The sequence below is a fragment of the Leguminivora glycinivorella genome, chromosome 17 (assembly GCF_023078275.1).
Source record: "Leguminivora glycinivorella isolate SPB_JAAS2020 chromosome 17, LegGlyc_1.1, whole genome shotgun sequence".
Taxonomy (NCBI): domain Eukaryota; kingdom Metazoa; phylum Arthropoda; class Insecta; order Lepidoptera; family Tortricidae; genus Leguminivora; species Leguminivora glycinivorella.
This window is the reverse complement of record NC_062987.1, coordinates 3,761,387-3,772,036: the sequence shown is the minus strand read 5'-3', so window position 1 is coordinate 3,772,036 and position 10,650 is coordinate 3,761,387. Positions and strand designations below refer to the sequence as shown.

At 37.7% G+C, this 10,650-nt stretch overlaps 1 protein-coding gene across 4 annotated transcripts in view; it reads right to left on the bottom strand.

Moving 5' to 3' along the window:
• Positions 1–9,852, bottom strand: part of LOC125235232 (visual system homeobox 2-like) — a 152,655-nt gene extending 142,803 nt beyond the window's left edge. For all 4 annotated transcript variants that reach the window (XM_048141719.1, XM_048141720.1, XM_048141721.1 and 1 more), the window contains exon 1: positions 9,361–9,852. In XM_048141719.1, coding sequence (XP_047997676.1) covers positions 9,361–9,658 — 298 coding nt within the window. In that variant the 5' untranslated portion in view covers positions 9,659–9,852. The remainder of the gene's footprint in view (positions 1–9,360) is intronic.
• Positions 9,853–10,650: the final 798 nt, after the last annotated feature.

Sequence of the window (10,650 nt, the reverse complement as noted above, 5' to 3'; positions counted from 1 at the left end):
ATAGTAAGTACCTATTTACCTTCTAAATTACTGTAGTCTCATCTAGAAATGTATAACTGTGTCACAGCGCGCAGCTCGAAAGGCGGCTAAATCAGCGGCGACTATACGAACCCAGTACAGTGCGGAACGGTGCACACCCTGAAGGTTTTGTTTGTGGCTATACGCTTCTAAATGTTGCAACAAACGTATTCGTAAACAATGCTCACAATGGGTCTAAGGTGACGTACAATCGATTATCGCTAAACGAAAAGAACTTGCGAGCTGCTTGTTCACAAGACTATAGTCATTCATTATATTATACAAAATATGCATAAAGCATAGATTGGTGTTTTTAACAAGTATACTCATGGCTAGAGTCTGTTCGGAAATGTATGGGACCCTATATATATTGTGACTCTCTATATATTATGGGTCTAGTTGACTTTATAAGCTGGTTTCGTCAACTTACTGTTGTGGTTCAGGGATTTTATCAAATCCCTAAACAAATCTAGTGAAATGACAAAACGTGGCGTGTCTATTGGCCGATTTTGTGATTTCACTAAACAGAGTCAGAGATTTAGTCAAATGACTGAAATTTTATAAAAAAAGGCTTAAATGGATTCTCGATTTTGACATCCTGCGTGATTTGATCATAATATCCCTTAGATATTTGATCAAATCTCTGTTTTGGCCATTTCCGTGCGACAGATACACATCCATTTTTGTTTAGCGGTTACAGAGTAGCGGTTACACCTGAGCGTTATTTAGTCCGCTAATTTTAATGCTGGCCTGTAGCTAGTGGGTAGTCATTTAATAGGTTGATTTGGAACAAAGCTTGCCAGGCCAGGCCTGTCCCAGACACCACTATACATGCCGACCAACGCTGTTCGACACACCGACAAATTACTACAACTCCAAGACACAAGCGGCAGCGGATGCTAGTCCCTAACAAAACTAGGAAAGGCTATTTAATAGATTGATTTATAATAAATTTTGCAAGGCCAGGTCTTTCCCAACTATAGATACCTGTACATCAAGAGACACTGTTTGATACCGACAACTTGCTACGATTCCAAGTCACAAACGACAGCGGGTAGGAACAACTTACAAGTCAAAAAGTCTATCAGACCCTGAATCATGTGTGTGTGCCGTGTGATAATGACACGTCAACGAATCGCTGCCCATCCGAGTCACTGACCGCTACCGTTAGTGGTGATATCAACTCGGGGTTATTTTAGACTTGTAGTGTGACACAATGATCTTCGACTCGCCGACAAATGTCGTCGATGACAAATAGCAACTGCAAGTCACATGCGCTAAGCGATGTATTCATAAGATCCTATCATGTACAGTCAGCTGCAGAGAAAAATAGACCCTCTTGCATACAAATTTGTATGCAAGGGGCTCTAATTTTCTCTGTGGCTCACTGTACTAATAACGGTTTTCAGTATCAATCCTGAATTTAAGAATTATTCTTCAATAAGTCAGGCACTCCTATATATTGTCAAACTGTGACGTTTTCTCAGAGCTCGTTTTCCGCCCTCGCCCCCGCTCAACCTTCGCGCCAAGTCATAACAAACTGGTTGTACAAGGAGGGGTTAACATCGCACGCCGCGCGAATCCATTATGAGCTCCATGTGTGCCGTGTGTGTGTGTATGTGTGCGTGTGTGGAACGCGAACTAATAACCGAACCCTTTCGGGTAAAGTCGGGGAACCACAGCCAGATAAGAGAATGGGAAATATCCTCGACTTCAGTAGAAACATTGACTATTTTTGTATCAGTTCTATTGTACACATGCAAAAAACTAGATTGATCTTTCAACCCGTTCATAAATCAGAGAGCGAGCGTAATGCCTTGGCATCAAAACCGAAAATCGTTACCCCTCTTTAGCTTTTTCATATTTGATCAAAAGAAAAACAGACAGGTAGGTATTTTAGTATTTGAAGGGTTCGATTTATAAAATGCTGATAGGCTTTATTATTCATAAATCTCCAAAGAATTACCCTGCTAACTAAACTTAGGTACCAGTTCACGTAGCCAGCCTAAGGCTACAAGTCTCACAACCTCATAAATGGAGCCCAAAACGGTAATTACTGAACAACAAGTCAGATTAACCCTTTCTGTGGCTCGGCCCGCTAGCCTAGCGTTCGTTTGTTCGATCGATGATGACCCATATCGGACAGACAGACAGCGCGACGGTAAACGGTTATATTTACACGATAAAAAATCTTAAATAGTTTTTTAGTGTACGCGAATAAATGACATTAAAAATAAGCAATCTTGAGTCCATCTGATAGAAAGTTTTGTTTTTGTCGGCTGTTTACGTAGGATTTGCCGGAACATTAACAGCGCTGTAGCCTCGTTTTGAATGTAGCTTTTACCAGTAGGTGGATGAATTGAGTAAAATAAAAATTCGAATCTAAAATTTTACTACGATCGATGTACACGATTTTAGAGGACCTCACCTAAACCTCAAGAGGGTAAGAGACAGATATTTGTCATTAGATTTTAGGATTAGGTTTTGACGACCGGTCTGGCTCAGTCGGTAGTGACGCTGCCTGCTAAGCCGCGGCCCTGGGTTCGAATCCCGGTAAGGGCATTTATTTGTGTGATGAGCAACAGATATTTGTTCCTGAGTCATGGATGTTTCCTATGTATATAAGTATGTATTGATCTATTTAAGTATGTATATCGTCTCCGCCCATAGTACAAGCCATGCTTAGTTTGGGGCTAAGTTGATCTGTGTAAGGTGTCCCCAATATTCTATATTTATTTATATTTTAGATAGAATTGATTCTTTTTTAAACATTTAGTGGTCCTCTATCCTCCATAAAATTTTGCCTTCTGTTTTCGCCACACAGCATTGTTCTTACGAGCACGAATTCGGCGGCAACCCACACTTACACGGAACCTGTATGTATACACACACAGGAGAACGTCTCCCCTTGCTTCGTTAATTACAAACAGACAAACCAATAAGCCATGGCTTTCCGTGGTCAATGTGTTAACTTATTGCAATAGTCGATCGATTCCATAAAGACGGTTTTGTTACCAATAACAAATTCAATTCTATTTTCAAATTTGACGTGACAATTTTTTATGCATCGTGGGCCGCTAAGAGTTTAATGTAGGTACTAAATACTACCTACCTGCTGTAGGTTTTTCCATGACAGATTTTACGGTATCATATTAGTTCCAACTGCCGGCTAGATTTAATGTTGGCCGCTAGCTTTAATGCCCGTATTATTCATTTGTTTCGTTTCAAATATCGAACCCCTTAAAAGTGAACTGACAGACGACAGTCAATCTAGTTGAGACACTTGAGACCTATTTATTACCTCTTACCTGAATTTAGATTACATCTGTACATATTGTAGAAAACTTATGATATATATAAAGATATTGAAGGTAAAGTTATGTAGGAATGCAACTGTCCATGAGTATCTAGGCATTATGCACCAATCACATAAATAACTTCGAGTATTACAACACACTGTTAACACATTCTGATGTTACGGCTGTTATGAGACCGTGATAATACCTATCCATTCAACCAATTCATATTATTCCATTGTCATGAGCATTGAGTTGGGAGACAAATGCCTCCAATCCATATACTACAACAAGTAGGTAGAATGATATTGACCCGAGAATGATGATATCGTCCTTAGCAAACTAACTGGATAAATAACTTCAGTTACAGTTTACTCTCTTCTTGGAGAGTAAGAAAATCGTAAGTTTAGGCCTCAATTGACTCTGATAGAGCATAAAGTATGCACTTATAAGAATTTTTGTAGGTAGTGTGTAATAATTACAATAATAGGTGCATGTAGATAAATGGTGAACAAATAGAAAATGTATTAGAAAAAAAGTGTATTTCAAAGAAAAAGGTGACTGTAACTCAATTGAAATAATGTGCCTATTGCCTAATTTTTGAACATTATTTATTTTAACAAACAACAACACAGCCAAAACTTACAAATAAACACTGAAAATAATAAAAATCTTACAAATAAAAACTTATACTAACTTACAAATAAAAGAATTGACCCAAATCGTCGCTACACTGAGAGAAATTTGCATTGTGAATTTAACAAGTTCGACTTGTTGCGGTTTATCCGTTTGAATCAGCCAAACGTATGTTTAAAACAATATGTGTCAGGTTATTTTTATAAAATCGACTTGTTGATTCAAATATATTGCCGATTCAAATGACAAGTAGCTTGTTGTTTGAACCAAAGAGCACGTAGGCGCTATTTTAACCAAAAAACTTGTTGAACAAACATGAAAACTGGTTGTATTTTCTCTCAGTGTAGTGGGAGTAGTGGGTAAGGTGCCCAGAAGGCTGGCCAACATTGCCCCGCTGGATTGCCCGTAAAATATTGACACATCACGAATAAAAAAAACTCTAACACACATACACACGATAATTCTATCGAACCACCTGTTTGTTTAATCCAACCTGTCAAATATCATTTGTTTTGTCCCAGTTCTAAAGCAAATCTCAAAACGCTCTCAACCCTCACAATTGAAGACACCTCCTCAATGATCTCAAAGAGGTTTTTGCGTTCACACCTCCATACAGAGGAGCCCTTTCATTAATATAAAGGATATAAAGGATGTGTTCCATTAGTGGTCAGCTTTTGTTTCAGGTTATTGAATCGCGGCCTTGGTGTGACTATCACAATACTGGTTCGAACTACACAGTTGTAGGAGCGTGTTTGGGACGTTTTTGTTTTTTCGTGTTAAGGCTTACTATGGTTTGGTTTGTAATTTGATCCCTAATCGAATCGTGCTATCACTAACGAGTTTTGTGAATAAATTTAGTCCTTCATCAGTTTTATTAGAGGCAACTGAAGAATCACTTGCCTTACTACTTTATGATAATTTGGTTGAAAATATAGTAACCAACGATTGCTAGATATAATAAAATTATTGAACTTTATTATAAATATCCATTTTTTTACATACTAGAAAGCCCGCAGCTTCGCTCGCGTTAAATTCGACGATTGAGGAATGATTCATACAAACTTCCATCCCCCGTTTTAGGGAAATGAGGGGGGGGTAGGAAGAGACAAAAATAGGTATCTTATGTCAATCTCCATCCCTTCAACTCTCTCCACTTAAAAATCCCGTCAATTGTCGCTCCATTTCGCCGTGAAAGACGGACAAACAAACAGGCACACACTTTCCCATTTGTAATATTAGTATGAATATTTGAATGTAAAATAACTACATAACCAGCAAAATACATACAGCGGCATTTATCCTTAAATTACCCGAAACCCGGCACTCGGCAGCTGCATATTTCGCGAAATTTCGAATAATAATAGAGCACCGAACTTAGGCGGCGCGGGCGCAAACGGCAGGGCGCCTTTGTTATTTAAATAACACTTAATTGCCTAGGTAATAAGAGTTATGAACACTAGAAATACTAAAATCAAATAGTACTGGGAGTGGAGATTGCTGACCCAAAAGGATCTATCTGCATTAAACTGTCGATCAGATACGTCTTTCTGAATTTTAAAAAAAAACTCGTTTGTAGGTAGGTGGTAGGTATTATAAATGAGAGTACCAAATGGCTCAACAGCAATGGTTTTTATCGGCTTGAGACCTCACTTTTTCCCCTAAATTAGAGAATTTATAGAAAGAATCGGTAGTTTTATTTCGAATTAATACAGAATGCAAACTAATTCCAATAAGGCCAAGTAAAACTAGTGCCTACGCCAAATCTTGGGATTAGTTGTCAAAGCGGACCCCAGGCTCCCATGAGCCGAGGAAAAATGACGGGATAATGCAAGAAGGATGATGATGACAGAATGCAAGAATATACAGAAGGCTCTAACAAAGTAGAGCCTATTTTAAGCTGCATTATTTTGCGTAGCCTACATTCTGTACTTCACCTGCACTGCATACAATAATTTAATTTAAGGTAATTTGTGATGTTTTTCCATAGTTTGCAGTCATTACTAAAACAAACATTAACTTCATCAGAAATACATTTTCAAATGTTTTCCCTTTATTTTCAGTAAAAGCTGTTTATTCCTCATACCATAAGGGATTCCTGGAAAGGTACTCGCTAAGCATAGGTAATATTATAATAACTGCCTTTCTACCTACAGATATTATTAATATTAACCTAAAAATATTTAATTGAACATATTTCAAAACATATTTTAGGTGTCTGCGTTATATGTAGGTACAACTTAGGTAATAAATATTTAATATTTGAGTTATATTAAAAACTACTTGTACCTAGTGTAAAAAAAAATACAGTAGTTATTATATTTTTTTAATACTTTTACTCCTCATTATAGCAACGAACAGTAGAATTCGCAACACAGCCTTCCGACGGTAACCGACGGACGACCTTCTTACTCCTACTTCTATAGTTATTTATCTATACAACGTGTTTCCGGTATCACTCAAAACCTCAGACACTGATTTTTATTTTTTCAAACTCATCTAGAGTATTCATCTTTTAATCTGATGGTTATTTTTTTTATTGAATTTTTAATTTTCTGTACAGCTCTACTTGACTTTTAGCTCTACACTCAATAAAATAATTGCTAACTACCATCATAAACCATAAAACTATTTATTTGTGTACGTTACTTCAACGACATAAGGTTTACCAATAGACAGCTAAGATGTCACTGTAAAACACTTTAAAGCTTTGTCACAGAAAACTTCATATTGAACAGGTAATCGCAGTAAGAAAATTTAAACTCAATATTCAAAATGACAAGGTTGTAATTAGGTACGAGTTCAATTTGTTATGACTTATAATAAACATTAAGATTAAACTGACAAGCAACGTCAAAGTCGTAGCGGAAAAAATAATCGTCCAAGTAACCAGCCAGTATTAATACCCCCAAATACTGAAAAAGGTAAACAACCTCTAGCAATGCGATATACACAATGTTGTATTACGAATACAATAGAATAGGCACATAACAAATAACTAATAATACTAATTTAAATAAAAATATTACCCCCATCAAGATATAGCTCAATCGATTCTACTCTCGATTCTGAACAAACGGTTTTCAGGTTTTTAGTGTTAAGTGAAACACGGTGTATATTAGGTAATAGGTGTCAGAGAGTATGGAATTATCTAAATCTTATTGAGCATATATTTCTTCACTACTTTGTAGTGATATAAACAGATGCTGATTTTAATGTTGAGTTGTTTAAGTAAAATTGTATGTTTATTATATTGCTCTATTTTTATTTTAAGTTTTCATATGGGTACCTTTTTGAATCTCGTTGATTCTTATTAGAATATTTTCCATTTATTTCATAGATATTTATGATATAATAAAAAATACAATGAAAAGTTTAAGGCCGCAACGGCCGCAGGTATAAACTTAATTTCTTGAAACATATATTCGGATAAACATGGTTTTAAATAAGTATATATTGTTATTTATTTCGTTATTCCACATTTATTTAAGTATACCTCTACACTTTTTACCTTACGCATTTTATTTGAAATGCGTTTGCTTCATCCATTATCTCCAAACTACTAAGGTAGAATTTTACCAACTCAAAACCACGTCAGTAGCTACGAACATAACCAGACAGACAAGAGTCCCGCGTGAACGCGTCGCGTAAGCCGATCCGTCGGCGGCTCAAAGTCCCGCCGATCAAAAGGGCTAATAAAGCAATAATAAAGCGAAGGGCTAATGAGGACTAATGAAAAGAGTGAAGGGCTAATTAAACGAGACAATGCAGCTGCACCCGCGGCGCGATAACGCCTGAGATTCGCAATTTAGAGATTCGAATCGCAAAATATGGCACGAAATTGGTGAACATCTTTCTGTATAAGTATTTAATAGGTAAATGTCGAGCTCAACGGGGAGATTTTCTAATTAAAAAGTTAGATAAAAAGTAGGTAATGAGCATTTCCTTCCAATAAGAATTGGTAGAGTAAGTTTGAATGTCGTATTACTAAAAACCTAACTTATCGTGAATTCACCAGGCAATAAAAACAGATATTTAATTATAAAGACTTGATTATATACTACATACCTAAATAAGTAAAAAATAAACAAGAAAATACCTAGTTTGAGTAAGTATATTAACTTTTCTGCTCTAATGAAAGATATTATTTACTTACACTCGATCAGGCCAGGTAGGTTTATTATTTATTATATCCTAAAATAAAGTTAATGCGGATGATCTGTAAGAAATAATGAATGTGCAAAACGAAACTTAAAAAATGCGAAAAAATTACGAACGTTACGTTAAAAGTGGTGTAGGTACTTTTCAAATTGTAAGTTTCTAACTTCCAGTAATTCATAGACATTATGATTTGTGACAATGATTTCGATTGATTTTATTTCATAAATATACTTAACCCTTTAAATACGAGCTGATACGATTGTGAGGGTTGTTAACATATAAATGTCAATTTTAACACATGTCATTAAAATTCGAAATTAAGTTAGCAAATCTCGATTTCTCGTTTTGAAAGGGTTACGTTACCTACCTACTTATAAATTAATCACTTATAAGTTAAATAACAGGTACGTAATTAAGAGCAATTAATAACTTTTTCAACGTCAAACTATAATGAGAAAATAGAAGTATGTCTGGGACAGTTTACACCAGCTCTGCGTTTCCATTACGGATCATTTAAATCCAAAGTGTGTTTGTATGAATATTGAATATTCTTTACATTTTGATAAATTCACTCATTTAAATTTTTTATTTAATATTTGTTGTGTTATAAATCGGTATTTGAAAGTTTCAACAACTTTTAAACGCCACAACGCTGCCTTCAAAAGGTCGTAGGTAAATTCAAAAACCTAATTAAACCTATCGAATCGAAATAACAGTGAGTATAAAAATCGGGAAAGTAGGTACCTAGTACAGATTAAAATAAATACCACCCTACGAATCTGCCAGCAATTACACACGTCATCCTCCTCATCCTGTTACACCGTGTATAGGTAGCTGATACTTAGATGGTTTAAAATTACCTTAGTACATAGGTACTAAGATAATTTTCTTCTTCTTCTTCTTGTTCTTCTCACTTCGATAACAATGTCATATTATCATTCATTAAGTACGCTACACCATATTAAATTCAATTCAATTCAATACTTATAAGTAGTATTTAATACCTAAATTTAGATCTGTCTTTAAGCCATTAACGGAATATCTCAGCTCATTCCAAACATTTCGTGCAACATTACTCAGTCAGTTCTGTGATAATTGCTTGGACTTGCGGGCGTAGCACACTAGTCGGATAAACTTTATCGCGTCGGTGCGTCCCTATCGCACTTACAAGTAGTGCAAAAGGACGGCCTGACGTTATATCGTTTATCACGCGACCGCGCTTGCCTGCTTGGACTAGTATTTTATAACTCACCAGGTGGAGGGTGGAGAAGCGGCGGCGCGGGCAGGAACGCCGCCGCCACCGCGGCCTGTGCGTTGAACGCCGCCGCGTACGCCACGCGCGACGCCACCGACGCCGGCAGCGGGAACTGCGGCGCGTACGACGCCCGCTCCCGGCTCTCGGACAGGTTCAGCACTCGGTCGTTGTCGCGGCTCTCGAAGTACCTCTCCCGGCTCTCCCGCGTGTCGCTCAAGCCCAGCAACTCTTGGATCGCGAACGGCGAACGCTGGGGCGCCCGCGGCGCGCTCGAATTCGCGCTCATCGCCTGCATACTCGACCTCGCACGTGTACACTGAGCTTAACTTTACATAGTCACTATCAGTCACTTCAAAAATCAAGTTTTTTTAACACTTAATCTTAAAATTTTCTAAATGACTCTACATTAAAATTAGGCCTATTTTCCAGATTTTCTTCGGTGAAAATCGTGGAAATGTGAGAAGTCGCGACGCGAGCGCTTGCCACGGTGTTCAGAGCGCGTCTGTGCGCGCCACCGCCCGCCGTCGTGTAAAAACGCCGCCAGCCCCCTCGACCACCCACCGGTGACCGCCCAGCTTCATATCGCCCTAACGACCATCCCCAGCCTCGCACAACTGTCTTTTTCGAACTAGGGTACGACAGAGAATTCTGGTTTTGAAACGACGCAAGAGTTGTTCGAGTGCGACTTGATAGGTCGTTTTGAATTTGAAACGGCATCCCCCCCAGGCGGCGCGGGCGGGGCCTGCTAATAGCCAATACGGATATTTTGTTACCGCACTCTATTGGCCAGATTTCTTCGCGAGGGACACGCCTACTCAACATGTCATCAGCTGAAATAAGAACGTAACTTCAGAAGTTAAAGTTTAAAGTGGGATGACGGCGTTGTGGTTGATTTAATTTTGATTAATTGTAAGAAATGAATAGGTTGGAGGGGTGGTGGGGGCGGGTGGATTGGCATGTAATCGTGCGCAGTGTCCGCTGCATTATGTGGTGAAAGGCGAGTATTAGCGGCCGTCCTTTATGTCACTTATGTGGTACCTGCACTTGAATGCCTTTATGCAGAACGTCCTGCTTGTTTTTGGGAACTTAATATGCATTACACATTGATCAATCAACATGTGTACCTGCCTTCTGGACATTTCAATACACTTGTCTAGGGTTTCATTATGAACTCTATTGTAGAGTCAAAATCGTCTTAAAATTTAGGTACTAGAAGCTATTAATATTTAAAAAATACTTAACGTGGATTTCTTCATTTAATAATACGTATCCAGATTATTTACCTGT